General features: G+C 42.1%; 1 protein-coding gene across 16 annotated transcripts; it reads left to right on the plus strand.

Annotated features, from left to right (window-relative positions):
- The first annotated feature begins 48 nt into the window (after positions 1-48).
- Positions 49-26,670, plus strand: LOC306914188 (MYND-type zinc finger-containing chromatin reader ZMYND8-like). Of its 16 annotated transcripts, none has more exons than XM_079491162.1 (22): positions 49-181; positions 5,850-6,097; positions 9,353-9,444; positions 11,952-12,022; positions 13,411-13,586; positions 15,777-15,998; positions 16,519-16,632; positions 16,783-16,875; positions 17,123-17,210; positions 17,528-17,583; positions 17,873-17,950; positions 18,362-18,477; positions 19,078-19,556; positions 19,752-19,880; positions 19,989-20,144; positions 20,923-21,438; positions 21,624-22,103; positions 23,352-23,500; positions 24,251-24,331; positions 24,456-24,534; positions 24,727-24,966; positions 25,414-26,670. In XM_079491162.1, exons 4-22 carry the CDS (start codon positions 11,998-12,000, stop codon positions 25,596-25,598), a joined length of 3,462 nt encoding a protein of 1,153 aa, XP_079347288.1. In that variant the 5' UTR covers positions 49-181; positions 5,850-6,097; positions 9,353-9,444; positions 11,952-11,997; the 3' UTR covers positions 25,599-26,670. The 16 variants fall into 16 exon arrangements, with proteins under 16 accessions (XP_079347288.1, XP_079347277.1, XP_079347273.1 ...); XM_079491151.1 differs by having other exon boundaries at positions 13,411-13,580; positions 15,855-16,014; XM_079491156.1 differs by lacking the exon at positions 9,353-9,444 and adding an exon at positions 289-365 and having other exon boundaries at positions 76-181.
- The last annotated feature ends 178 nt before the right edge of the window (positions 26,671-26,848 follow it).

Genomic DNA, 26,848 nt, shown 5'->3' on the forward strand with positions numbered 1-26,848 from the left:
TCTTTTCCCTGCAGTGCTGCTGTCTCAGCACGGTTTGCCTCTTGCTCCGTTCGGCTTGGTTCGGTTCTGCTTGGCCCGCCTCGGCTCGCACCACCACGTCCACTTCCCCCCCCGGATGGATGCTGCTGCTGTCTCTGAGTCTGACTCCCTGCTCCGAACCGAACCGCGGCTGCTGGCTGGGGTCAGTAAACTGTTTCTCGTGTGTATCGTGTGCGTGCGTGTTTAAAAACAGCCCCACTACATCCCACTAAAACACAACACCCACTTTTTCACCCCCCTCTGCTAAAGCTATCAGAGTCAGATGACGACGTGCCCTCTATCGACCTGTCAAATATGGAGCGAAATCTGCGTCAAGTTGCACCAACGTAAGCATTTGACTTCCGGTCGGTGATACAATACAATAAAAGTCTAGGTTATAAATATTACAAGGTTTTTTGCTGAATAATAATATATAATGCCTGTAAAGGCAGGAAAATGTGTGCAACCGAAACATTTTGAGTTCCCATCTACAAATCGTGTGTGTGTGTGTGTGTGACTGTGTGTGTGTGTGTGTGTGTGTGTGTGTGTGTGTACACGTGTGTGTAGCCGCAATTTGCAACACTAGATTTTTTTATAATGGGATGTAGACCTATCTAGGGTTGCAATACCATCCAGTGACTGCCCATTCATCCAAATTGCATTTGCGTAGCGTTTGTTTCATAAAAATCCGTAGACATGTTATGAGCTACTTTCTGTCAAGAGGTTCTGTGCAGGTGATTCTTTTTCTAAGTGTTTTAGTTTGGAAGTTTGGAAGCGCTCGTTGAAGTCACTGAATGGCCCTGCGTACCACCTGTTTTGAATTTGTTGCAGGAGGCAGCAGCACTGCACGACTCTTTGATAAAAATGAGTGCTTCCAAACTCCAACACTATATATACTAAATATCACGGCACGGCATTTCTTGTCAGGTAACAGTTGAGTACAACTTTGAGTTTTTTATAATTGGATTTCAATGTAGTAAATATGCCCTATCAAAAATAATCATACAAAGCTCAGGCATGGATTATCAATGGAAGTTAGTTCCGTGGACGGCAGCCTGCAGGGATGGCTGATTGGCTGAGCACGGAATGTGTATGAGCATGGAATGTGTTCAGCTGATTGGCTGAGCACGGAATGTGATGTATGATGATGTATGATGATAAGAGCGCTCCTCACTTCACATGGACCTACTGCATTGCCTTACTATTTTAAAAATGTATTATTATTATTATTTTTCATTAGACATTAGATTTGCAGAGACAGGAAACCTAGAAGAGAGTTGAATGAAGTCCTTGTGACTGGCATACTAGATTCTACGAATACGAGACTGCTCGCCCCTTTACCAACTCGCCCCGGGCGTACAGCCGGCGGAACAGCGCGGCCTGGTATTCCTAAAGTAATCTAAGTAAATGATGCTTAAACGGTTAAACCTAACCTTATTCCTAACCTCAACCTCAGTAAAACGATGCCTAAACCTAACCCTATTCCTAAACTTAACCCCAGTAAAACTATGCCTAACCCTAAACTTATTTCTAACCTTATTCTCAGTAAAACAAAATAAAGAATACAAGAACCGCCGCACCGAGCTGTCGGCGTGAGGTCGGCGGAAAAAATCTGGGGCGAGATGGAATTGGGGCGACCTGACCTGGTACCGATTCTATAGCCGCAATTTGCAACTCTAGATTTCTTTATAATGGGATGAATCTAGAGTTGCAATACCCTCCATTGACTCCCCACTCATCATTTTGCGTTTGCGATCTGCTTGTCTTAAACGACGTTAAACTCACCAACATTGCAGCTGTAGTCCAAGCTTGAATTATTCTCTTTCAATCTGCAAAGCTTGTTTTTCATGAAAATCCCCCGTAGACATGTTATGAGCTACTTTCTGTCAAGAAGAAGAAATGTTGGAGTTTGGAAGCGCTCGTTTGTATTAAGGGGTCGCGCTGCTGCCTCCTGCATTATGTGCAAATGCGAAACAGATGCATGCAGGGACGTTCAGTGACTTACGACGAGCGCTTCCAAACTCCAGCACTTAGAAAAAGAATCACTTGCACAGAATTTCTTGACAGAAAGTAGCTCATAACATGTCTACGGGGGATTTTCATGAAAAACAAGCTTTGCAGATTGAAAGAGAATAATTCAAGCTTGGACTACAGCTGCAATGTTGGTGAGTTTAACGTCGTTTAAGACAAGCAGATCGCAAACGCAAAATGATGAGTGGGGAGTCAATGGAGGGTATTGCAACTCTAGATTCATCCCATTATAAAAAAATCTAGAGTTGCAAATTGCGGCTACCGATTCTACTACTTTTTCTTCTATAATTGCTTGTTTCCTTGACCTCGCCACCCCAAAACATGAATCTTTATCAAAGGTTTTATTTTGAAATGCGCTAACTGGAAGTCAAATGCTTACGACAGTTTTACATGACGTGGGCTTATTGACGAAGCTCCCTCCCACTCCAAGACCCATTCATGAACCGCCCATTGTCGGTGACGTAAACAGAGAGCCCAGTTGGTAGTAAATCCCATAGTCTTGAGGTATGGTGGCATTGTCATTGGTTAGTTTTTGAGGGGTGCTAGCCCCTCCTATATTTAGCTATAGTGTAGATTATTGTCCTGCTAACAAACATCTAATGCCATTGACAATGAATGGAAAATTTATGTCATATGTGTCTGAGCAAATCGGCTATTTTCGTCCTACACATTGACAATGAATGAATGGAGAATTTACATCATATGTAGCAAGAAAATTGGCTATTTCGGTCCTACACAAATTCCCATTAACAATGAAGCAATAGACAATTAGAGCAAATAGGAGTGCCCCTCACTTCACACGGGTGTGATTTTTATTTTTGTATTCATATTTGATGAAAGGGACAGTTGCATACTAAACTTGTATAACACACGTGTATAACATAGTATTTTATAAATATTCTAATGCCACATATTTTTTAGCATGAACATTGAACTATTTATTTATAATAAGATAGATAGATAGATGGATGGATAGATAGATAGATAGATAGATAGATAGATAGATAGATAGATAGATAGATAGATAGATGGATAGATCACTGTTTCTGGTGGCGGTGATGCGATTGTGAAGAATATTTACAGACACTGTAACATTGATAAATCAATCAGACTGACTTTATACACACACACACACACACACACACACACACACACACACACACACACACACACACACACACACACACAGTCCCTCCACTTGTGTCATAAACCGTTGTCTGGCAACCAACAGCCAATCGTTTAAACGCCGCCGCCACACTCCCTCTAAGCGATGGGATCTTAACTCCCAGGCTGTGAAATGCATAGATTTATATATATCTATGGTGAAATGTATGCAGGGTGAGCCAAGGGGCCAGTGAGGCTATTCAACGTTGAAGGTCTGGGTCCTAGTGGTAGGAGGAGGGACTACAGGCGGACCCGTGGATTCATGACCGGGAAACCCCGTGCAGCTGGGCTTTAACATTGAGCGCTCGGTTGCATACGTCCTCCGGACCTCAAAATTGAGGTCCGGAGGAGGGACTTCCGGCAGTCTTCCGGGTGCTTAAAAACGCCACTGAGCAACTTCCACTGACATGAATAGCGGAGGGGGCGGAGCTTCGCGCCAGATCAGTCTCTATCCTTTTATATACTCTATGGGGTGAGCCAATGATCCATGGTTGTGTAGTGTAGTATCATGTGTTTCCATTTCGAAAGGACAGCAGCAGGCATTCAGTTTAGTTCATTTTACAAAACGAACTACACGAGATTAACACAATGTGGTTCAGAGACACTTGGACAAAACCGTCGTGTTGTCCAGTGAAAGCCACAGCCCACGGTAGAATGAGTCCGTGAGTCCGTGACCATCATACGTTAATAGTTTCATCTTGGCAAGACAAAAGTCTGTCTGCCTGCTTTGGTACGTAACATATCTAACTATATATAAATGTTTAGCGCGAGAAAAACTATAATTTACTTTAAACATTGCCTCTTTGTTTTTTTTTATTAATATTTCCGCGCTCATTTGAGGAAGGATAGTGATCAGTAACATTTTATTTCATGATTTCATACAAAAACTCGACGTCCTTCACTGTGCAGCGAGCGACATGTAAGTTCTTTGCACATTAGCAAAGCAAACTATTCTAGTATTTTACTCAACTTTCAGAGATAGTTTTTTTAACCGTTTATACAACTGGATAAATTAAACTATTATCTTATCTATTGTAGCTCTGACTGCAACCCAATTTACACTTACTGTAAATCCGGTATGTATTTCTGGCTTGGTTTCGGTTTCGGTTTTTACATTGTTTTACCACTAGAGGTCAGAATGTGACCAGGACCGGATCGGCTAAACATCTACCGGGTATCAGTTCACAGACAACACAACCGTAGGGATATCCAGTTCATTAGGATTTTTAGGTCATTAATTTTACATATACGTTTTTACAAATTAACCCTTAAATAAGTATAGGACAACCTTTCTATGAAAATGTGTCTACCTATGTTATTTTACCAGCCATTGTAGTAGGATTGCATTTATATGGTTTATAGCTTCTTTTAGTTTCACATATAGGCCTACATTAGCTAATTACAATACAATCACCCTTATCCAAAAGGCTCAAAATGATAGGATAACCTTGCTATGTCTATTTGTCTACCTATTTTTAGTATTTTATTATACCAGCATCTAATATACCGGTACATTATATTGCATTTATAATGGTTTAGGCCTATAGGCTTTTTACTTATCTTGATATTTTGAGTAAATAGTTAATATTCAAGCAGCTATTTTGTAATTTGAAGAGGTATTTTTATACTGTGTAATGCACCAACCTAACCAACACATTTTCGTATATATGTAAGCATACCCGGCTGGCAATAAAACAAAGTTCCTTATCTAATTATGTTGAAATATTAATGATGGTCACAGTTACAGAAAAGCAAAATTCTAATATACTGCATAATTGCATATTTTGTGTGTGTGGGTGGGGTAATTTGGCTTAGTGTACCTTGATTACATTTTACCATACTGTACAATATGACTTATATGAGCTTATGCATTTTGCATTTGGTCACTTATCTGGTAGTATACACAAATTTACCATGTGTTTTTGGCTATATAGAAGAGTATTTTTGTACGTCTCTAAATGTTATGATGAATTGAACATGGTGGACCCTATTGTAAACAAGTGTAATGCTTTATGGTGTCATCCACAGTTAACAGTTTTGTATTGAGTTGTGCTTGAAATGTACTGTAATTCTCCAATCTGGTAATAAATACTTCAATCAATCAATCAATCAATCAAACCATTCTGATAAATACAAAATCATTGGGCCTTGTTCAAGTCCTTCAGGGGCGAGGGCCATTTTGTTTTGCTTCAGAAAGGACAGTTCTTCCTGTAACATTTTTGAATATAGGTCTACCGTACTGTTAAACACTTATCAAGGGGTCTTATTACATTTCAAGAAACAAAATTGCATTTATTTCAGACATGTATGTAGCACTTGTGTTTTTAGTATAGCGCTATACTCTTTCTTGCCTCTGAAGACGGTTTAGAGGGAAGGAGGAGTTTAGACAAAGGCCCACTCCATAAAAAAATGGTGGCTTCTGCAGAGAAGCCATGGTGTCCTGCTCTACTCTCTACATGCTGCCATTCCTACATCTTAAGCCTCTAAATAAGAGAACTACCAACAGATGCGAGATTGGACAGCTTCAAAACATTGTTCTATGGGGTCTGTATGTTAAGGATGGGCTGTTAAGTATGTTATTTCATGATTTAGGCCTAGCTCTCTGCTTATTTTTCCTTCCTCTGTCTCTCTCACAGCCACAGAGCTGCCCTGCCTGCGCTGAACAAAGATAATTACTCAGGAAACATTTCGGCCAATCAGACGCCGCCTTGCATCCTGCCTGTGAGGAAAGGGACCAGTCAGGAGCCAGCTAACATTACTCGGGCCTGATCGCCTTGCCTGAAGAGCGGAGCCTTTTCCCCCGGCTGAGAACTGAGAGTATCCTCCATGTTTTATAAGTGTTGACATAACAGTGTGTGAGTCAGGCAGCCATGCATCCACAGAGGTAAGCCCTGTCTCTTTATCACTCTTAATAACATCATGTCTTCATTCCTGTCGTTCTAGTGACTGCTGATTTCTGGTGACAGACGTGAACACCTTTAAAATCAGAGTTTTGGTGTCCCCCACAGGAGGAGGGGGAGGGGTGAGGGGTGGATTTGGAGGCCTTGCAAGGCCTCTGCTCCACACACTGCTGTGGTGGGGGTTGGGTGAGGACTCAAGCATTGCTCTCCCTCTCTATACCAGGGTCACATGGGTGACCCATACAGTCACGGCAGAGGGGACCATGGCAAATACTTTTTCTTTAATATTATAGAAAATAAATAATAATGCAAAATAAGAGTCAGATTTAAAATGGGCACACATCTACTCCCTGTGGCAGTCTGGTTTTGCCAGAGAGATGTGTGTTGGGGGATGGGTGGCAGAGGAGTGCAGTGTACGCTTTGTAAGTAGATTGGCTCTGTTGTTTTATGTGTGCCATGCCAGGCCAAGAGAATGGACACGGGGGCAACAGATGTGTCTGTTGAGGCATGGGGGGTTGGGAGGGGGCAACAATAATGGCCATAATTGAACACTAGTTCTCTTGGGTTTAATGGAGGGGCATGATACACTGAAGACATGAGGAAGTATCTGCATTTATTTTATTGTCTTTTATTTTACATTTTCAGATTTCAGTTTCTGGATTTTTTCCCCCTGGCAAATGAACTTAGATTGAAGAAAGCGGTGATGGTGCAGTTACTGTAAATTCATAGCCCCGGCCCCCATCCCCCTCCTTGTAGTTCAGTAAACTCAGTTGATAAAACCCCTAGATTTTCAGGTACGTGGGATCTCCATTTACAGCCCTGGGCCCTCTGTTTACAGGCCTGTGCTGCACTGAGTCCACAGCACCGTTCATCGTAAAAGTGCTTCCTCTAGTTTCAGATCCTAAAAACAGTGGCCATTTTGTGTTTCAGGACCGTCCCTCTAGGGAGAACTCAGATCCTCCTTGCTCAGATCTGACAGGCGGTCGAGGAGCAAAGCAATAGCTGGCTCTTTATTTTTACAAGGTTTTCTAATGTTTGAAGTTAAATATGATTAGACGGTGCTGTGTTTAGCTTCTTATCTGTTTTCTCCCCACTTGTGTGACACTGTAGGCTATCTCTCCTATTTCTTACATACAAACAAAAGACACGACTGAGCTCCAGTTCATTTACAGATCGGGTTTATTGCTTTTTCAAGGCAAATTTGACTTTCATCCGTTCTGATGTATTAATAAAATGACTGAATGAAAAAAACAACCCAAAAACAAGTTATTTGGTGCTTAGTTTGAAAAGAACCAAAACATGCTCAGAATCAAACATGAAGGAAATTATTTTTAGTAGTCATAATAAGTGCTGTGAAAAAGGAAGTCTTTTTTTATAGCTTTGTACAAAAGCTTTCTTTAATTATGCGAGCTGCAGACCAACACCACAATGTTTTCTTTCACCAAGATACAAATGTGCATGGCAAGCCTAAAACCAAGAGTAAACCACTAAGAAGGTGAAAGAGTAGTATGCACACTACGCAACAGTAATCTGATTTGTGATCAGTAATGTGTTGTGTAATAACACCATGGTGAGGAAACGAATAGACCGGGAATGTCTGTGTTAGCTGAGACAATGTAGGCATGAGGCAGTAAACAGGACACCAGGGATTGAATAGCAGACCATTGACTCGCTCCTCACAACCACAAAGATAATCTCCAAAAGACTTTTTTTCAAATCCCCTCTGATTCATGCTGTCCTCCCTGGGACGGGCATGCCAGCCAAACTGGAAATAAAATAAAATATCTAATGCAGGCAGCAGGGGAAATCTCTGCAATGCAGCAAACATGCTTTTTAAGAGGAAGAAGGAAAGCTGTGCACACTGATCTGTGTGGCACGGCACTGCACAGCCGACCAATAACGTTCCACCCGGTTGGCCTTCCAGCCAATTGCAGCTGCAGCTGAGGTTAAAGATTGACAATCGAAGGGAGAGCAGGAGGGTGAGCGAGGGCCTTCTGGAAAATTCCACAGCCATCTTTGATCCACTCTTTACAGCCTTATGAAAAATCCAGGTTGAAAGATTATTTTATTTATAGCACCAGTAGACTTGATGTGATGCATTGGGGACATTGTATTTGAACACCTATTTTAGGGTTATAAAAGGGTTATATGAAGTTACGTTACAACCAATTTGTGATATGTTATAATAACAATATACAGAAATATCATATGGGTAATTGTGCTGACCTTTGACTTACTTTTTGCTGAGAATGATTTTGTCGATGATCCTTCCAGGAAAAGTGCTGATTGTGTTTTTCTCTGCATGTCTGCATATAGTAACACGTGTCTCACATATGAGGTTGAATGTGTCTGCTTTAATTTCCTCCAAATCCCAGATAACTTTAATAATAATAATGCCTTTTTTTGTTTGTTATAAACCATATAATCTCATTAGAGGTCATCACGGGCAGGCGACTGGTTTGGTTTGGTGTTTTCCCAGTCAACATGATTAAATCCAAATGGTTTTCAAGGACATTTTAAATATGAACACGAGATGACCTTGATGACATTATTTAGGTGTCCCTCGAACTCTGATGCACACACTTCTCCTACTTAAACCGTAACACCGATCTACAAGCTTGCAATGTGAGCTTGTAGATGTGCTATTTTCGCAGAATGTTAGTTTATTATGACATGCCCAGAATAGGGATGCCGTGTGGTTGAGGGTAGAACAACGGTTCGCCATGTTGTGGTGTTAATTCTCACATGCCGTGGCGTTCTTTCTCTGCGCTGAAACCCAATTAGGTTTTGACAGCGGTGTTCAAAAGCGAAGGCGAGAAAGGTAAGACAACATGAGAACATATGTTCCCTCGTTTCGTCACGGTTCCTGTTGTCTCCTCTCTCTTTATCTCCGTCCGTGCACTCACTGTGTGTCGGTTTGTCACAGACAAGAGCCGGTGTGCGTTTTAACGTTTTGGATCTGTAATCTTCACAGATCTCAGGTCTTTCCTGCATGGATGTGCCAGTGCCTGAGTCTGAAGCCTCCGAGTGGGGGATGGGGGAGCGGGATGGGGGGGGAGGGGAGGCGATGCGAGGAGAGGAGAGGAGAGGAGAGGGGAGGGGAGGGGAGGGGAGGAGGGGAGCGAGCTGTGGCCTCCATTTTCAGTGACGAGAAAAACCCTGTTCGTCTCTCACAGGAGACAAGGAATCTCAAGGCACAGAGAGACAGACATAGTCAGTGTTGTTTTTCTGTCCATCAGGTGTACTTCTCGCAGAGGGGGATATGTACCTGGTCCTTCTGGAATAACCCCAGAGCCTGCAGAGGATCTATTTGGCTACACAATCCTTGCAGGTTAATGGAATACAACTCTTGGGTTTGATAATGGCCTTTTGGAACGGCATACTTTTTCCCCGCATCTGGTCATCTTGGTTTGATTTGAGACGGCTGTTGTCAGACAGTTGTATGTGGCTGTGTGATAGCAGTGAATACAGGGTTGTGGCATTTGGTTTCGGCAGCCATAGGCTGCCTGTCCTCCCTCTCTTCTGTGCTTTAGTGCACGTAGCAGAGGGAGTTGGCTAACGTTTTCTCTTTTTCATGTGGGCCTCGTTTGTTCACTCTGTCCGGAACAGGAAGGCCCTGGAGGGGTTGGGGTGTATGGGTGTGTGTGTGAGACTGTAAGCACATTGAAACAAGACACCCTTACACCGGATTCTATTTTTTATCTTGTTGACCCTCTATTCTTTTCCCAGATGACACAAGTTATTGTGGGTGATTTCTCCAGGTATCTGTTTTATTGTAGTGCTAGTAGTACAGTGCTGTATCTGAAGGACAGAAGAATGCAACTAGATTAGCTTGATGACTAGGAAGTGGAAACCCTGCCTTCCCTTGTTGGCTTGGTAACACTGTTGTTGGGGATTATGTTTGGGAGTAATGAATAGGCCTAATCATTATTACACTGGTGGTTGACAAGACAGACATCAACGTTTTTAACGGTTGTATGTTTATTGGTTGGCTGATGTGTTCATGCCTAATGATCTCTGTAATAGTTGTATTTATGCGTGCTAGGCTAGCACAAGGCCATTAAGGTCGGGTGGTGTTGCCTTTGTTTTTATTATCCTTGCTTGCATTTTGATCACTTAGCATTGCTGAGGTGAATTGCTGTGTACAGAATGGCTCACATAAGTCTGTGTACAATTTCTTTAAGGGGGGGGGGGGGGGGGGGGAACCCCTTTTTTTTTTACTTTTTAGGAAGAAAACCTGCTCAACTCGCTAATGTGGTTGACCTTTGTGGCATTTGATGTAGAGCCATTCTCCTGACTGGGAACTCAGGGCGATGAACTGGTCAAGTGTGTGACCTGACAGGGATCCTTGGGAGGTTTTGTCCAAGGGGAACGTGAATAAGACTACATCCTCGGCACAAAGGCGGAGCTAACTCTCAAAGAGCCCCATTCATCACTAAGGACCCCCTCCCCTTTTATTATCGTCCTTTGCTCCTCCGAGGAAATGAGACGAGAGCGGAACTAACGGTAGAGGCTCAGAAAATCAGACGTTTTTAATCAGTGTGCATTTGTTTGTGTTAGAGGCCCTATACTCATTACCTTTTTAAGATTACAAGTGATATTATAAGAACTATTCTGGGACGAAGCTCCTGCGAAAATAGCCGATTGGCTATTTCTGGCGAAGATATTTAGTGCGTAGGACAGGGCCTATTATAGAGCCCTGTCTGGGGGACTTGGGTCAGCTAAGTATAGGGTTTATATGGTTAATAATATCAAATAATATTTTATGGTAATGTAATGTTTGTTATATGTACTGTAATATCAAAAGGATAATTATATCACTTAAGACTAAGGGCTTCTTCAATGAGGCCTGTGTCACAGTTGTGGGCCTGAACATGTCACCCGAGCCAGGTTTGAATCCTCTGAGCATATTAAAGGGCCGACTGTTGCTGTTGATCTTTAAGAATAGTCATCAGTGCCACAGGGACACTTGTTGTTAGAGGAGGGTCTTCTGGGGTGCCAGAGGCACATGGCATTAATCACACTACAATCGTTCCTCTAGTTATGTAGTAATGGCCAATACTGCCATCTTAAACGGCCTATATACTTCAGGCCGATCTACAAGCTCACCACTCAAAGCGACGTGTTGTGTGCAGGTCTGCTATTTACGCCAATTGATAGCCCATTATCGTTCACCCATCTATTATGTCATGGAGATCTACTATTTGCGCTGAATGTTTGCATATGGTATATTTATAAAATGTTCTCCCCATTTAGTTATTCAACATTTCTTGTACATCTGCTATTTGTGCTATTTTGACTGTTTACCTAATGACTTTCCCAGAACAGGGACGCAAGAGTGCATGTGGTTAATTGCTTCAGTAGGAGTAATATGAGTCAATTTGGATGCAGAAATCAGGACCTACTGTAGTTGAACTGAAACGTTACATCTGTGGTTTAATGGAGGACACAAATGCAGGTTCATCTGTGTTTAAACAGCCTCGACGTGTTGTGTGAATATATGCGCGCGCCTCACAGAGAGAGAGGAGTGTTGCCATGGTGATTCTTGCTATATTGTCTCTCACTGGTTATCAGTAAAGTGGAAGTGAATAGAGGATGCTTTGATACTATAGGAGAGGAGTTCACCTTTACTGCACAGTGTCAGTTAATGCATTGACGTCAAATAGCAAAAGACAGTCTCTAGTGGTGCAGCCTTGGGACCTGGGTGCCTTAGGTGCTGTTCCACTTGTTTACTGTGGTTTGTGAGTTGGTTTGTGTGTTACAGTGTTTGCAGCACTGTTTGTGACATTGTCTTGTTCTCTCTCTCCTTCTTGTCTTGTGTTGCTCCTTGTTCTGCAGTCTGGCTGAGGACGAGATTAAGACCGAGTCCGATGTGGTAGAGGGCATGGATGCAGCCATGCGCTCCAAAGGTAGGCTCCAAAGCCCAACTAGACCAAATGAAGAGATTGTTTTGCTATTTAAGCTTTCTGAATATTTAGATCTTACTTGGCTAGTTTTATATTGATCTTAAGTTGCAAATGTCATCTAAAGCGTTGGGTGCTCTTAGGTATAAACAAAGATGCTGTTATGCTTAACTGACTACTCGTTCAGTGTTTGTCATGTGTCAACACACAGTCTAACAGCAGCTGTTACCACATCATTATCCTTAACGTGGCATTGATGTTACAGTGTCATTACATTATACTGTATTATGTATGTACGTATTGTGATTATAGAAATGCTAAAAGTCAAGACACTGTACTCCTCAGCATGCTCATTTGAAAAGTTATTATTATTTTTTTTACATTTGTCTCCTTGCTTTTCCATTAAGCAGAGAAACATACTGTAAGATTGAGGGAGAGATTACTGGATCTGATTGGTCTGAAAAGTCTCCTCATCCCGTCTGTCTAAAGGTCCTTACAACTGGGGGCGTGACCAGTAAACAACCTGCAAATGCGTCAGCGAATATTCCATATTAATATTTCATATCAAATTATTCATTTGGTGATGCGGCCCTCATTCGTACATGTTGATGCTTTTATTCGTGGTGAAAAATCAACCTAAAAAAGAAGAAAATGTTCCACACAATGTTTGTATTCTGTGTGGTTGTACTCATGAGTCATGACACTACAGTTTAAATGAATGCAAATTAGTCGCACTGAATCAACACTAGCGGTGTTTAAGGACCTTAAAGGGGGCTAGGTTATAACTACACAATGACGTCAATAAGAACTTGCGGGTGGCCTCAGAACCTTCGTCTGGTCGTTCCTGCACACCTAGAGGTCTTCACTGTCCGAACTGATTGGATGGATTCGGTCCGCTCCAGACACTGAGCTTCACAGCTGTGATACATTTGATCAGATTGAGTGGGAGGGGTCTAGCTCTCAGAACAAAACAAAAGACAGCTTGGTTTGCAGTATGAATGGACACTTTTCACAAGTTGTGACACAATTTGTGACAAGCCATCACATAATAAAGTTCTTATGTTGGATGGATTCTTTTGAAGCATGTAAGAGACCCTAAGTCACTATCATTCCATTTTACACTCAAGTTATGGGGGTCCATGGCAATAATCTATAGAGGGTATGCGCATGCATAAAGTCAATTACTTTTCTGTTTGGATGTACGGGCTGTCAAGGCCATAAAGTAGTTTTTTGCCACTCAGTAGGCGTTCCTGCATAACTTCCAGGTATGATGATGATGTCACGCGCATATCCTCTATACCAAACCTTGTAATTATTCAAGTTTAAGAACCAGTGGTGTGGATGGAGTGAGTCTGTCCTGTTGCGGTGACCCGGTTTTGTCTCTGGTCCCCTAGTCCCCGAGCCGCCTCCGGGGGCAGCAGAGCGGCCACCGGCCCCCCAGAAGAGGAAGGTGCCTAGCAGTCCCACCCACTCCTCCAATGGACACTCGCCTACAGACTCCACCCCCAGCCCGCACAAGAAGAAGAAGAAACCCGGGGCCGTCAACTGTAACAACAAGGACCAGGTGAGGGTGAGGACATATACACACACACACACACACACACACACACACACACACACACACACACACACACACACACACACACACACACACACACACACACAGCATAGTGCCCCCATGTTTGAACCAGTGACACCAATGTATGTTCACCTCATATTTTGTTTTGTATATGTTTTGTTGAAGATAATGTTATGTGAAATCAATGACTTATCATGACTTATGCTATTTTCTCCATTCTTTTTTTTGAATGTAAATGCATTAGATGTAAATTTTAGGGGCATTAAACATGGGAGCACAGGCTACTTTGTGCTTGCCAAAGTGTGGCTCTTTTCGACTACAAGAACAAAGCAAACCGTGCCATGAAGCTACATTTGTTTCCATACGCTACGGATGGGTTTCAGAGGTTCTCAGACCCTAATTTTGGCCCTGCTGCTCAGTAGGCATGTCACAATTATTACATAATCGCCTGATCAGTTATTTGAGATAATTGAGCGCTAATCTGTTGAAAAAGAAAAGCAGAATAGCCTCAGAATAAGCTCAAAACAGCGTTGTGAATTGTGATGTAGCACGTTGTGAGCTTGTAAATGGTCTATTTTCTCTTTATGAGAATGTTTGAAAGTATACAATTAATTAAATGCATGGCCTACTTTGGCCATAGTACATTGTTTATTTTGAGTATTGGTATTGTCAGTCATTTCTGTGTATATTCAAGTTATTGTCATATCTACTCTGTGCAATGTTTGATTTACAAAGCCTAAAAGACAAGCACATATGTAATGTGTTTGATTTATATGTTCCAATATTCAATGCGAAAAACACAATAAAATCAACCAAAATGTAATTATTGTGACAGGCCTATTAGCTTAGGAGCTTTACTAACCCTGAGTTCTAGGAACCCATGGGAGGAGCTAGTGGTGCTTTTGCTCTGGATTGGTCAAGACATTGGAACCAGATGCTAGAGCAACACCGCCATTTCTTATTTTATACTTAAATAAGATATATTATAAAAATAGCTCAATGCATGTTTTTGCAACATTTAAAAAAAAGTCAACAACAGAATCAAACTGAAAAACTAATGATGAATAGTTTATACTTCAACAGAAAAAGTATCCCAGAACTTCATGTGTTCTGGTAAGTTTCAGGTTATGGAAGGTCCGGGTTACCCATTGCAGTCGAAAAGAGCCATTGGTGGAGTGACTCCCGGTTGTGTCAACATTGCTTCATATCGTTGCTGTCGGGAAGAAACCTCTTATCTCCATTTTTTGTGTTTTTTCCTAAACCAATGCCCATTCTTGATCATCCTACAGCGTCCCTCAAAAGCAGAAGATCGACAAGCTCAAAACGCAATTTGAAGTTGGCGACCTGCTACTTTTGCTATTTATTTTATTTGGATCCTGAAAAGTAATCGTTTTGGACATATGAGGTTTCCACCGACAGAGACGATATGCATGAGGAGGGTAATTCCAGTTTAGCTTCATGTGAGAGAGGGTGTGTTGAACCTGTTGTTGTGACTAATGTATCACACACACCCGGGCGTTTGCTGTTTGCAATCACTATACCAAATTCACCCGTGGCTAATTCCAAATTAATAGAAGTGAAACTGGAAAGTTTTTTGTGCAAAACCTTCACGTAACATAATTGAAAGTGTCTATTTAACGTTTTTTAACTGTGTGCAATGACACTGTACTGATACTGCATGCCTACTGTATGTGGTTATGCAATATGCAACCAAAGTTACGCAATATGTTCTTCATGCCAGTTATGGCATGTGGCCCAGCTCTTTTATGCCGACTACTTTCAGATTGGAAAAAGTAAAAATGAAACGTAAATGTTATCATATGAAAATAAACAGGAATTATCCTCCAGACCCCGACTCTTACCAGTCAAATGTTCTGACCAGCATTGTGATTTCTTGTCACCGATTTGTTGAGGGATTTAGTCGAGTGATGCACATCACAATGCTGGTTGTTGGTTCACATAGGAAAAGTAAACTTGTTATGTTTCACCAAACATGACATGAGAGAGAAACCAAATCAAAGCCAAATCAACACCCAGCCTTGTGCGGTGCTAGCTGTATTTCCCTTTGTGCTTCTTTACCCTGCCTTACTACCAGCGTGTTTCTGTTGCACTGCACCTTTTTGTGTTTGTTTCTGCGTGTTTTTGAAACCTGCCCCCCTGTTTCTCTTGCCTGCATTTCAGTCAGAGCTAAGACATGGTCCCTTTTACTATGTGAAGCAGCCAGCACTCACCAGTGACCCTGTTGATGTTGTACCGCAGGATGGCCGGAACGACTTCTACTGCTGGCTGTGCCACCGCGAGGGCCAGGTGCTCTGCTGTGAGCTCTGCCCGAGGGTGTACCACGCCAAGTGCCTCAAACTACCCGCTGAGCCAGAGGGTGACTGGTTCTGTCCAGAATGTGAGGTATCTCACTAAAGACGTGCGTGCGTGTGGGGTGTCTAAATTGGTGATGCGCACGCTGTTGGTGTTTAAGGCACATGCTTTCCCGTTTTGCAATACGTGTGTGATCGTTTGTCTCGTGAGCTTGACAGATAGTGGGGCTTATTAGTACTGTAGGCATGTAGGCTCTCTGTGCAGTTGTCTCAACTGACATGAATGTGAACATAGTGCATTTTGTGTGAGCTTAATCAGAAGATAATAATGCAAATAGTTTACAGAACATTGTTTATTATCTTTGCATCTGATTTTTTTTTAAGGCGTTATTTCATGGCTCATTCATTAGTGAGACAATTAAAAAAAGAACAAAGATTTTGACCAACACTGGCCTTTGTCAGTGCAAAACATACAGTACAGTATATGATACTGTTTTTGCAACTTGAATGGCAAGAAGAGTAAAGTGTTGCCCCCGTAGTTTAGCTTAATGATGTTTTCAGTTTCTATACCAATTTGGCATTTTTAATTGTTTGCATTGTTTTTCTTGCAGAAAATCACTGTTGCAGAATGCATAGAAACGCAGAGCAAGGCCATGACAATGCTAACAATAGACCAACTCTCATACCTGTTAAAGTTTGCCCTCCAAAAGATGAAACAACCCGGGGTAAGTCAGGTATTCTCTTCAAACTATACTATAGCCTACTATACTAACAATAGTATAATAGTCCTATATTAGTCATAAAGTTCAAAGGACTGAATGTTGAAAAGCATGCTATTGGCATGTTAATAACTGTCTAAAATCCTTTCTTAACAGACAGAGCCTTTTCAAAAGCCTGTGGCTCTGGAACAGCACCCAGATTATACAGAGTACATCTTCCACTCTATGGACCTCTCCACTCTGGAAAAGGTAATATGCTCAACTCCATTTATAATGATGTCTTGATACGCTACAGTGCAATATTCTGTCCATATCCTGTTTGGATTCTGTAAATACTCATCAGGGTTCTTATTCCATTGTGTGCTTTTGTGTGGGGTTACAGTAGCATCGGTACTAGTGAATGGCTGATACATTATTTCAGATTCTAAATATATCATATATATCCTACTATCGTAGCATATATCATTTTAATGTTTTCTCACGATTGTTTTTATAGAATATCAAGAAGAAAATGTACGGCTGCACCGAGGCCTTCCTGGCTGATATGAAATGGATCTTGCACAACTGCATCATCTATAACGGAGGTAGGAGACCCATGCCTGCGGTGAAATTAACTTTTTACCTCACCAGTGTTTTACGCACAAAACCTTTTTTCCCAGCCAAAAAGTAAAATGTAGCTACAGCCTTTTTGTATTGGGTAACATAAATTATAAATATTTAATACATGATAACACACAGTGGTCAGAGCAGATTGTAAAGGTTATACAAATGAGCTTTTGTGATAGGTGTCATTAAAGGCATTTTCAGTTCAGATTACAAACTACACAACCTTCATCAGTCATCCTGTCACTCTGTTATGATACCCTGCAGTTTTACTGTATTTCTGTTGACTCCACTCTAGGTAATCACAAACTGACGGCCACAGCCAAGGTCATCGTCAAGATTTGTGAACATGAGGTACTGTTACTAATTTAACCATTTTCAACCCGGCGTCCTGATTTTAGGCATGCCAATATAGGCAGAAATATCAAATGTACAAGCTCATGATGTATTGCCAATGCAGCACTTTGGGAGCTTGTAGATCGTTTTGTTTACCCACCTATTTTTGAAAATAAGTGGGTAATTTAAGTGGGTAATTTACCTAGATGTTAAAATATCCTATATTATAACATTGAATAACAGCAAATAGATTACTTAGTTAATGGTAAAATGTTTATGATGATGTTGATGTCTGTGTATGTTTCAGATGAATGAGATCGAGGTGTGTCCGGAGTGCTACCTGTCTTCGTGCCAAAAAAGGGACAACTGGTTTTGTGAGCCATGTGTAAGTTTTTACATAATCATGTTTTACACATATTGACTTGGAGATTATGAAGTAAAGGGTTAGAGGGCCTGATATGGATATTTGGCAGTAATCATTTTTAGATATTGATATTGACAATGTGTCAATGCACCATGTTGAGATGTGCTATTTTCTGGTTGTTGCTTTCTCACACCTCAGATATTCAATTAAATGATAAAAATATCGCCAAGAAGATAATCGATAGTTGCATTGCCTGAACATACAAACTAAACAACATGACTAGTATAATGATAATGTACAATAACTGTACAAACACAGTGACACAAAGCCAACAGTCAACAGTCCTGCAGCCATTAGATTTTATTTAAAACTCTTATTATATAACATGCACAAAATGTACATTTAGTTGTGTCTTTGTGTTCCCCATCATAGAGTCAACCCCACCCCTTGATTTGGGCGAAGCTAAAGGGTTTTCCCTTCTGGCCAGCCAAAGCACTACGCGATAAGGACGGCCAGGTGGATGCACGCTTTTTTGGACAACATGATAGGTGAGACCTTTGAATGAGTAGAAAGTATGGTTATTTTGGTTACTTATTTTTATATACTTGTTGGGTTATTGCTATTTACAGAGGAAATGATGTGCAGATATAGAGGGGATGTTGTGACTACTGTATGTGATCCACACACTATCCACTCAGCTACCGGGGTGCCCCAGGACATTTTAAATTGTGTTTTGATAGTTCATCAAAACTAATCTAAATTCACAATTTTTTACCTTCACTAATAACTTAAGTCATAACTGTGTAACGTTTTCAATTAAACAAAATCTATGTTTTTCACTGGTATGTTATTTTAATAAGTAACCATTCCACATAGATTTGCTTTTTTGCATCTTCTTTGTCTAGCCCTGTCAAATTTATTTATTTTGAAGTTACAACAACTTTACATCGGCGCTAGGACCCTTCAGAATTCGTTTTGGAATGGTACTGCCATGGTTTTGTTTCTAACTGAATTCTGCGAATCACAGACTACGGAGCTACCAGAGGTGTCACCAAAATGACTACTAAAATGGATGTCGCACAGTATGACATTAATTGCTTCTTTTAAATCTGTATATGTTTGACACCTTTTGCATTTTCTCCCACCAGGGCTTGGGTTCCCATTAACAACTGTTACCTCATGTCCAAGGAGATCCCGTTCTCCGTGAAGAAGACCAAGAGCATCTTCAACAGCGCCATGCAGGAGATGGAGGTCTACGTGGAGAACATCCGCAAGAAGTTTGGGATCTTCAACTATGCGCCCTTCCGCACCGCGTTCACTGCCAGCAACCAGCTGCAGATGCTGGCTGACCCGTCCAACCCCGACGCTGCCAAGGTCAAAACGGAAAAGCCTGAAAAGTTGCGCTTCAACTTCGACATGACCGCGTCGCCCAAGATGCTCATGGGCAAGAGTACCATGCCCAGCGGGATGAGCAGGAGGGTCTCCATGACGGACATGCCGCGCTCTCCAATGAGCAACAACTCTTCTGTTCACACCGGTTCCGATGTAGAGCCAGATGGACTAGAAAGGGGCCCACGGAACCCATCCTTCCTCTACAGTACTGGAGAGGAATCAATGGACTTCACTGGTAATTAACTGCTTAGAATCCACTCATATTGACCAATTAAGCCCCATATACCTGTACACTGGTGACCGAGGTCACCCAGGGTTCTATACATGTACCCCTCACTTTTATTTGCGGGTCCTCTATTTCCAATAGAGGACCCGCTACGTTTCAGATCCATATGGGTAAAGGTAACTAAGCTTCTTTGCTTGTATACAGCATCCCCTGCCTCAGTGAAGACGGGTCCTGCAAGCAACATAACAGGAAGCCCCAAACCCTTCAACCCTGGACTGACTCCCAAGCAGGAGAGGACTCCAGGCACAGGAAGCATCCTTAATCTCAATCTGGGTCAGTTATCATTTCACCGCTGCACAAATGATGTTGCACAAATGATTCATGTGGTCAAGTTTAATTCTTCATCGTGTTGAATTTGAATGTTGTCCCTTTTCCTCTCAGATCGAGTGAAAGCAGAGATGGATTTGAAGGAACTGAGCGAGAGCGTGCAACAGCAGCAGCAGCAGCAACAACAGGGTGCGCCGGTCCACCTTCCTACCCCAAAGAGGCCCATCAGGAGCCTGGACAAGACCATTGAAAGTTGCAAGGCCCAGCTTGGTACATACACATAAAAAAACAACCTTTCTCTGCTGCCACATTTCTCTCTTATGCTTCAGACTAGCAGTGACAAAAGCTGCAAAACAGCTAAGCCGTGGTCAGGTACAGCTACACTGTCGGCTAGAGGCTCATCACGCTTGTCGACATCATCTAGCGTCGGTCTGTGGGAGCGTTGAGCAAGGAAAAATATGAAGGAAAATGTAGAGGATTCGGTTAAAAAGAACAGGGAACCGATGGCAAGAATTCATTTTCCTACGTTACAAGCAGCACTTGAGTGAAGAGAGAAGGGGAGTCGAAATGGTGAAACATAAACATTGATTGACACTTGGCAGCACCCTGCGCTGAAAAAGGTTTAAGCTAGCTCAACTTCTTTTGGTAGCTTTTGTAGCTCATCGCATCGTGACGTGTCAGGGTCAGTTTATATCTTCTTTATGTCCTGGCTTACATCGAATTGGTTTGTAGCCTGTTGTTTTGTTGCTGCTAGTGTGATCATAGATGTAAATGTACATTGGTTAGCTAATGCTCATTTTCACCCGTAGTCCCTGGTGTAGTGTTCATCTCATACCTTGTTATCTTCAAATAGCTAGCCTTTAAATAAAGCATACATTAGTAACTTCAAAAAATATTTGTAATCCATTAAATTATTATCAGGTAAAAAACTATTCATGAATTGAATGATTAACTTTGCCTGTGTCATGGGTGATTGTTGCTGAGTGATTTGTTTAGACTAATACATTAAAATAAACTACAATCAGTATATTTATCCTTCCACATACAGGAATTGATGAGATTTCTGAAGATGTCTATAAAGGTGTGGAACACAGTGACTCTGAAGATTCTGAGAAGTCGGACTCCAGCGACAGCGAGTATCTCAGCGATGAGGAGCACAGACCTAAGAGCAGCTCCGCCCACGACGACAAGGACAAAGCCGAGAGGAAGAGGCCCAAAGCAGCTGCGCAAGGAGACACTAAGGAGGGAGGGTCAGGGACAGGGGACAAAGCCACCCCTGAACCCCTGCTCAGAGACAAGCAGGGCAGCAACGGCCCTGAAAGGGAGAGCCAGGATAAGCACAGGCAGACCCAGTCCCAGGCCCCTACGGACAAACCCAAGGCCACAGAGGAGGGGAAGGCAGCTGCCCCCTCATCCCTGGCTGAACAGGACTCTGACTCTGAGAGAGAGTTGGTGATTGACCTGGGGGATGAGCATGGGGGTCGCGATCGCAAGAGGGCCAGAAAGGAGCCGGGGGCTTCTGCCCCCAAAACCTTGAAAGAGTCTCCCTCTGCCAAGCTGGAAGGTGAGTTTGCAAATATTCACTTTGATCTGCACGTCTCATGTGAGTCAGTTTTTACCCTTCGCCAATGAGTTCAAGCTTTTTGAAACTTTTGGCTGCACATTCCAGTGCAGTGAGCAGATAGAGTAAGATGTGAGACACTGGTGCCATAGAAATTAATGTGAGGTTTCACATTGTTTTGTTTCTAGGTAAATTCCCTTCATCCACCGTAGCAGCTTCACCGGCACGGGAAGCCTCCTCCACCTCCAACCAGAAAGACCCCTCTCAATCACCTGTCACGGCTGCTCTAAACCAGGGTTCAACTCTGACCTCTGGCCCAACGCCCAGCGCAGCCCCAGCGACCAGCGCTGCCGCTGCCCCCGTCTCCTCAACGACCCCTACTCCTGCAGCTGTGAAGAAACAGCGCCCTCTGCTGCCCAAAGAGACAGCGGCCGCAGTGCAACGAGCGGTTGTTTGGAGCCCCACCAGCAGCAAGTTCCAAACGTCCTCTGAAAAGTGGCAGATGCAGAAGGTGCAGCGGCAACAGAATGGAGACCAGCAGCCGGGGTCGACCCCCGCCCAGACCCCCGCCCAGACCCCCGCCCAGACACGCAGCCCACAGCAGCTGCAGTCACCACAGCACAATTCCTCCTCCAGTACACGATACCAGACAAGACAAGCAGCCAAAGGTACCAAGCCTTAGAAATGTTTAAAACAACACTACAAAAAATATTTACCAACTCAAGATATAACTGGTTAAGTCTCCCAGTGTGGTACAGAAATTATGTCAGCAACAGTATTAATATGATAGAGGAAAACATCAATGATGCATACCTCTACTCTCACTCAATTTCCATTAACTATTTTAGCAACAAATCAACTTGATCATTAAACAGATAGAGGCAGACTTTATTAATCTCCTGATGATATAAATGTTTGCTTAGAAATTTGAAGACCATTTTCCTGTCTATTTTGTAATGTAATGAGGTATGGAACTATGGATGAGGATGAGGATGAGGATGAAAGCTTTTGAAGCACACAACAAGGGATCTCCTCTGAGAAGGAACATCCTCCTGGTGGAGACTAGCCGCAATTTGCAACTCTAGATTTTTTTATAATGGGATGAATCTAGAGTTGCAATACCCTCCATTGACTCCCCACTCATCATTTTGCGTTTGCGATCTGCTTGTCTTAAACGACGTTAAACTCACCAACATTGCAGCTGTAGTCCAAGCTTGAATTATTCTCTTTCAATCTGCCGAGCTTGTTTTTCATAAAAATCCCCCGTAGACATGTTATGAGCTACTTTCTGTCAAGAAGAAGAAATGTTGGAGTTTGGAAGCGCTCGTTTGTATTAAGGGGTCGCGCTGCTGCCTCCTGCATTATGTGCAAATGCGAAACAGATGCATGCAGGGACGTTCAGTGATTTACGACGAGCGCTTCCAAACTCCAGCACTTAGAAAAAGAATCACTTGCACAGAATTTCTTGACAGAAAGTAGCTCATAACATGTCTACGGGGGATTTTTATGAAAAACAAGCTCGGCAGATTGAAAGAGAATAATTCAAGCTTGGACTACAGCTGCAATGTTGGTGAGTTTAACGTCGTTTAAGACAAGCAGATCGCAAACGCAAAATGATGAGTGGGGAGTCAATGGAGGGTATTGCAACTCTAGATTCATCTCATCCCATTATAAAAAAATCTAGAGTTGCAAATTGCGGCTAGGTGGAGACCTGTGCCCAGAAGGGCACTTTTTCTAGTTCATCTCTGGTTTAGTCCGGTAAAGCAGGAATCTTAAATTACAGGAGCATGTGTAGCAAGTTTGGACTATATTTTGTAGTATTGGTCTACTCTGGCTATTTTTGACGTATTTTTGAATAGGGTTTAAATGGTTAAACTTTATAGATTGAATGATTTTGTTTTCTCTGTGGTCTCCAGCAGTGCAGCAGAAAGACTCGCCCCAGTCAACATCTTCGTCAGGTACCACTGTCAACACTTCCTCTTCTTCCTCCTACACGACAGGAGACCTGCAGATCCCCACAGCTTCAGCTGACGTGGCTGCAGACATCGCCAAATACACAAGCAAAGTAAGTCCAAGAGACAGTGAAGCCTTATAATAATAATAATAATAATAATAATAATTGAAAGGTGCTATTGTATAGCACCTTTCAAGAACACGGTCACAAAGTGCTTAACAGAAAAGAGCGTAAGACATAGCATGCATCAATAGGCAAAAAACACAAATGGTGGATAAAAAATATGAAAAAATACATCAGAAAATACATCAGTCACAATGGTAAAGGATTAAAAGCAGCTTTATAAAAGTGGGTCTTCAGGAGCGATTTAAAATAAGCTACCGAATCGGCAAGCCTGATCTCCAGGGGCAGGGCATTCCACACTGACTGCTCTGATTGCAAAGGCCTGGTCGCCTATAGTTTTTTTTTGCAGCCTGTTTTTATTGTGAGTAGAGCCTTGCCTGAAGATCTCAGATCACGGGCTGGCTCATAAGGGTCAAGTGGGTCCGAAATGTAGGACGAGCAAGGCCGGACCTATACTAGCCTTGAATGTAAAAAGCTGTCTTGCACCGAAAATAGGTGGATGTACAGTACAAGCTCACAATGTGTTGCAGTGTGATGCATTTGGACATAATGTGTACAAATATACAGTATGTTTATGCATAATGCATTTTGTAAATAAAGATGTAAATCAAAAAAGTATAAATCAGAGATATAGATTTTATTACATATCAGAATGGAGCAAACGTTTATTTGTTATTGTTTTGTCACTGTTGTTGAGTCATTCATCTGATATCATATGGTCTTGGATACAACTTTCAGATTATGGACACAATAAAAGGGACAATGACAGAAATCTACAATGACCTTTCCAAGAGCACTTCTGGAAACACAATCGCAGAGGTAAATATTTTTGGCTACCGTTGCAGTGTATATTGTAGAAATGCCTTCACAAGGCATATCATCATCATCATCATCATCATCATCATCATCATCATCATCACCACCACTGATGTTTTTGTTCCAGATTCGACGGCTAAGGATAGAGATTGAGAAGCTCCAGTGGTTACATCAACAAGAGCTATCAGAGATGAAACACAACCTGGGTATGTTTCATTGTTTCCATATAGATCTAATTTATACTTTGTCGCATGTCACTGCCTCTCAAAGAGCTGATATGTATACCACCGCTCCTGTCGTAATGTATATTATACAGATTATATATGATTTTTGGTTGAACTATCCCTTTAATTTGCGGGTTGATCAACATAATTATTTGTTCCATTTTCTATTTCAAGAGCTGACGATGGCAGAGATGAGGCAGAGTCTGGAGCAGGAGAAGGAGCGCTTGGTGGCTGAGGTGAAGAAGCAGATGGAGACAGAGAAGCAGCAGGCGGTGGATGAGACCAAAAAGAAACAGTGGTGCGCCAACTGCAGGAAAGAGGCCATCTTCTACTGCTGCTGGAACACCAGCTACTGTGATTACCCCTGCCAGCAAGCCCACTGGCCAGAACACATGAAGTCATGCACGCAGTCAGGTAAAGTACACACACACACACACACACACACACACACTTCCATTATTATTATTTGTGAGGACATCAACATCTTTGGACGACAATTCTATGAATGCATTTTTTACCTTTTCTTGTGTGTGTGCCTAACCCTAAAGCTGAGTTACACTTTAGATGAACGTGACTAAGTATAAAAATCAGGCATAACTCTAACTCTGACCCCTGAACATCATTTCCTATTTGTAAGCCTGACTTTACAAAAACAATTAACCATAAAACAACAATTTCTCTTGGGTCGGACCACGAAAATATTTGCAATATCTACTTCTCAAACTCTACTATACTTGTGGCTACATTTGCCACTTACCTGTATAGTAATACAAATACAAACACGTGCACAACTGCACACACAGTACAGCACAGCCATTTTCTCTGTTGCCATTTCACAACTTTTCTTTCCTTCTGCCACAGCCACAGCCACAGCCTCACAGCAAGAGCCGGAAGCAGAGGCTGGCTCAGACTCTTCGGCCAAACCATCGGGCATCTCTCCCCCTCCACAAGCCCTCGTTTCTGGAGCAGCATCCATGCCAGACAAAAGCTCCTCCCCCACATACATGGACAAGACAAAGGACAGTGCCGGTGTTACTGTGACCTAACCACTACACTACAAGCAGTCCAACCTGTTGCAAGGCTGCTGCGTGTGCTTACGGCGTAAAACGCAAAGGCACACGTCGTGCTTGAAAGCACGTGTCTCTGTGACAAATCACATTGATTTCCCATCCGTCTTTCTTTAATCTGTAATTGAACATTTGCAATCATGCCTAATCCCCAAGTTTCACACGCCCACGTTCAGGTGGATTCACCCTGTGACTGTAAGTACGTCTTGATCAAAAAAATGTGAGTGTATATTTACACGCCTCGCCTATCTCCAGACCATAGACTCCGCCCACTCCACTGAGTGGATCGCTACTGTCTTCAGCCTGATACCAGACTGACGCCTATCCTCATTTTATAGCTGTTTCTTTCCAACTCGTTTCTGATCTCTGAGGAAGATTGTATGAAATCATCAAATATATTTGCTACATAACATCTTCTTTGCTGATCTTGAGTTCTTTCATGCTGTTTTGTTATTGTTTTCTGTGTAAAACGAGTTTTTAAACAGCCCAGCAGTCAAGAGTGCATACTGTTTGAGCGTTGCCATCAAAGGCAATATTTTGTAATGTATGTATGTTTCATCTTTCTGTCTTCAGCCATGTCAACTTCATAAAATTGGCTCATATACATGTTTTATATTGTAGTTCCACAGTGTATACATACATTTAATTATCCATGATTTATAAAAAAGAAAAGAAAAAAACTAAAACTGTACAAAACATTTTGTAAGAAGATACATGAACAATATTTATAGTGTTATATGATTTTTTATAGTGTTTCGTGTAAATCGCATTTCTGTATGTCTGAATGTTTGTTTTTGATGAATCATTTTATTTGAAAAATGAATTATTACCTTAAAATGAATGTCATTTCTGAGGAAAGTCTATTCAACTGGTTTGGTTATTAAAGAAAACAGTACTCGGACTATTGTAAACTGGGGTAAATGGAATCTGCAAACGACTGTATATTAAGTGTGCGCATGTGTGTTTTAATTTTGTGTCACGTACTTGTTTACATATTGTACATACAGCAAATGGATTGGTGAAAACAGATTAAACTGGTCTGACTTATGAACTGGTGCTTATACTGTGTCCGTACTCCGTATAGCTTCTTAAAACACATTTGATAGAAGCCCCTCTCCCGCCAACCTCAATTCATTCTACATCCATCAGTGGCGTTCTCTTGGCCAGACCTGAGATCAGTGTATGAAGAAGATCGAGGAGGACACAGCGGAGAGAATGCAGAAGAGTTT

Source organism: Electrona antarctica (assembly GCF_951216825.1).
Source record: "Electrona antarctica genome assembly, chromosome: 2".
Classification (NCBI taxonomy): Eukaryota; Metazoa; Chordata; class Actinopteri; order Myctophiformes; family Myctophidae; genus Electrona; species Electrona antarctica.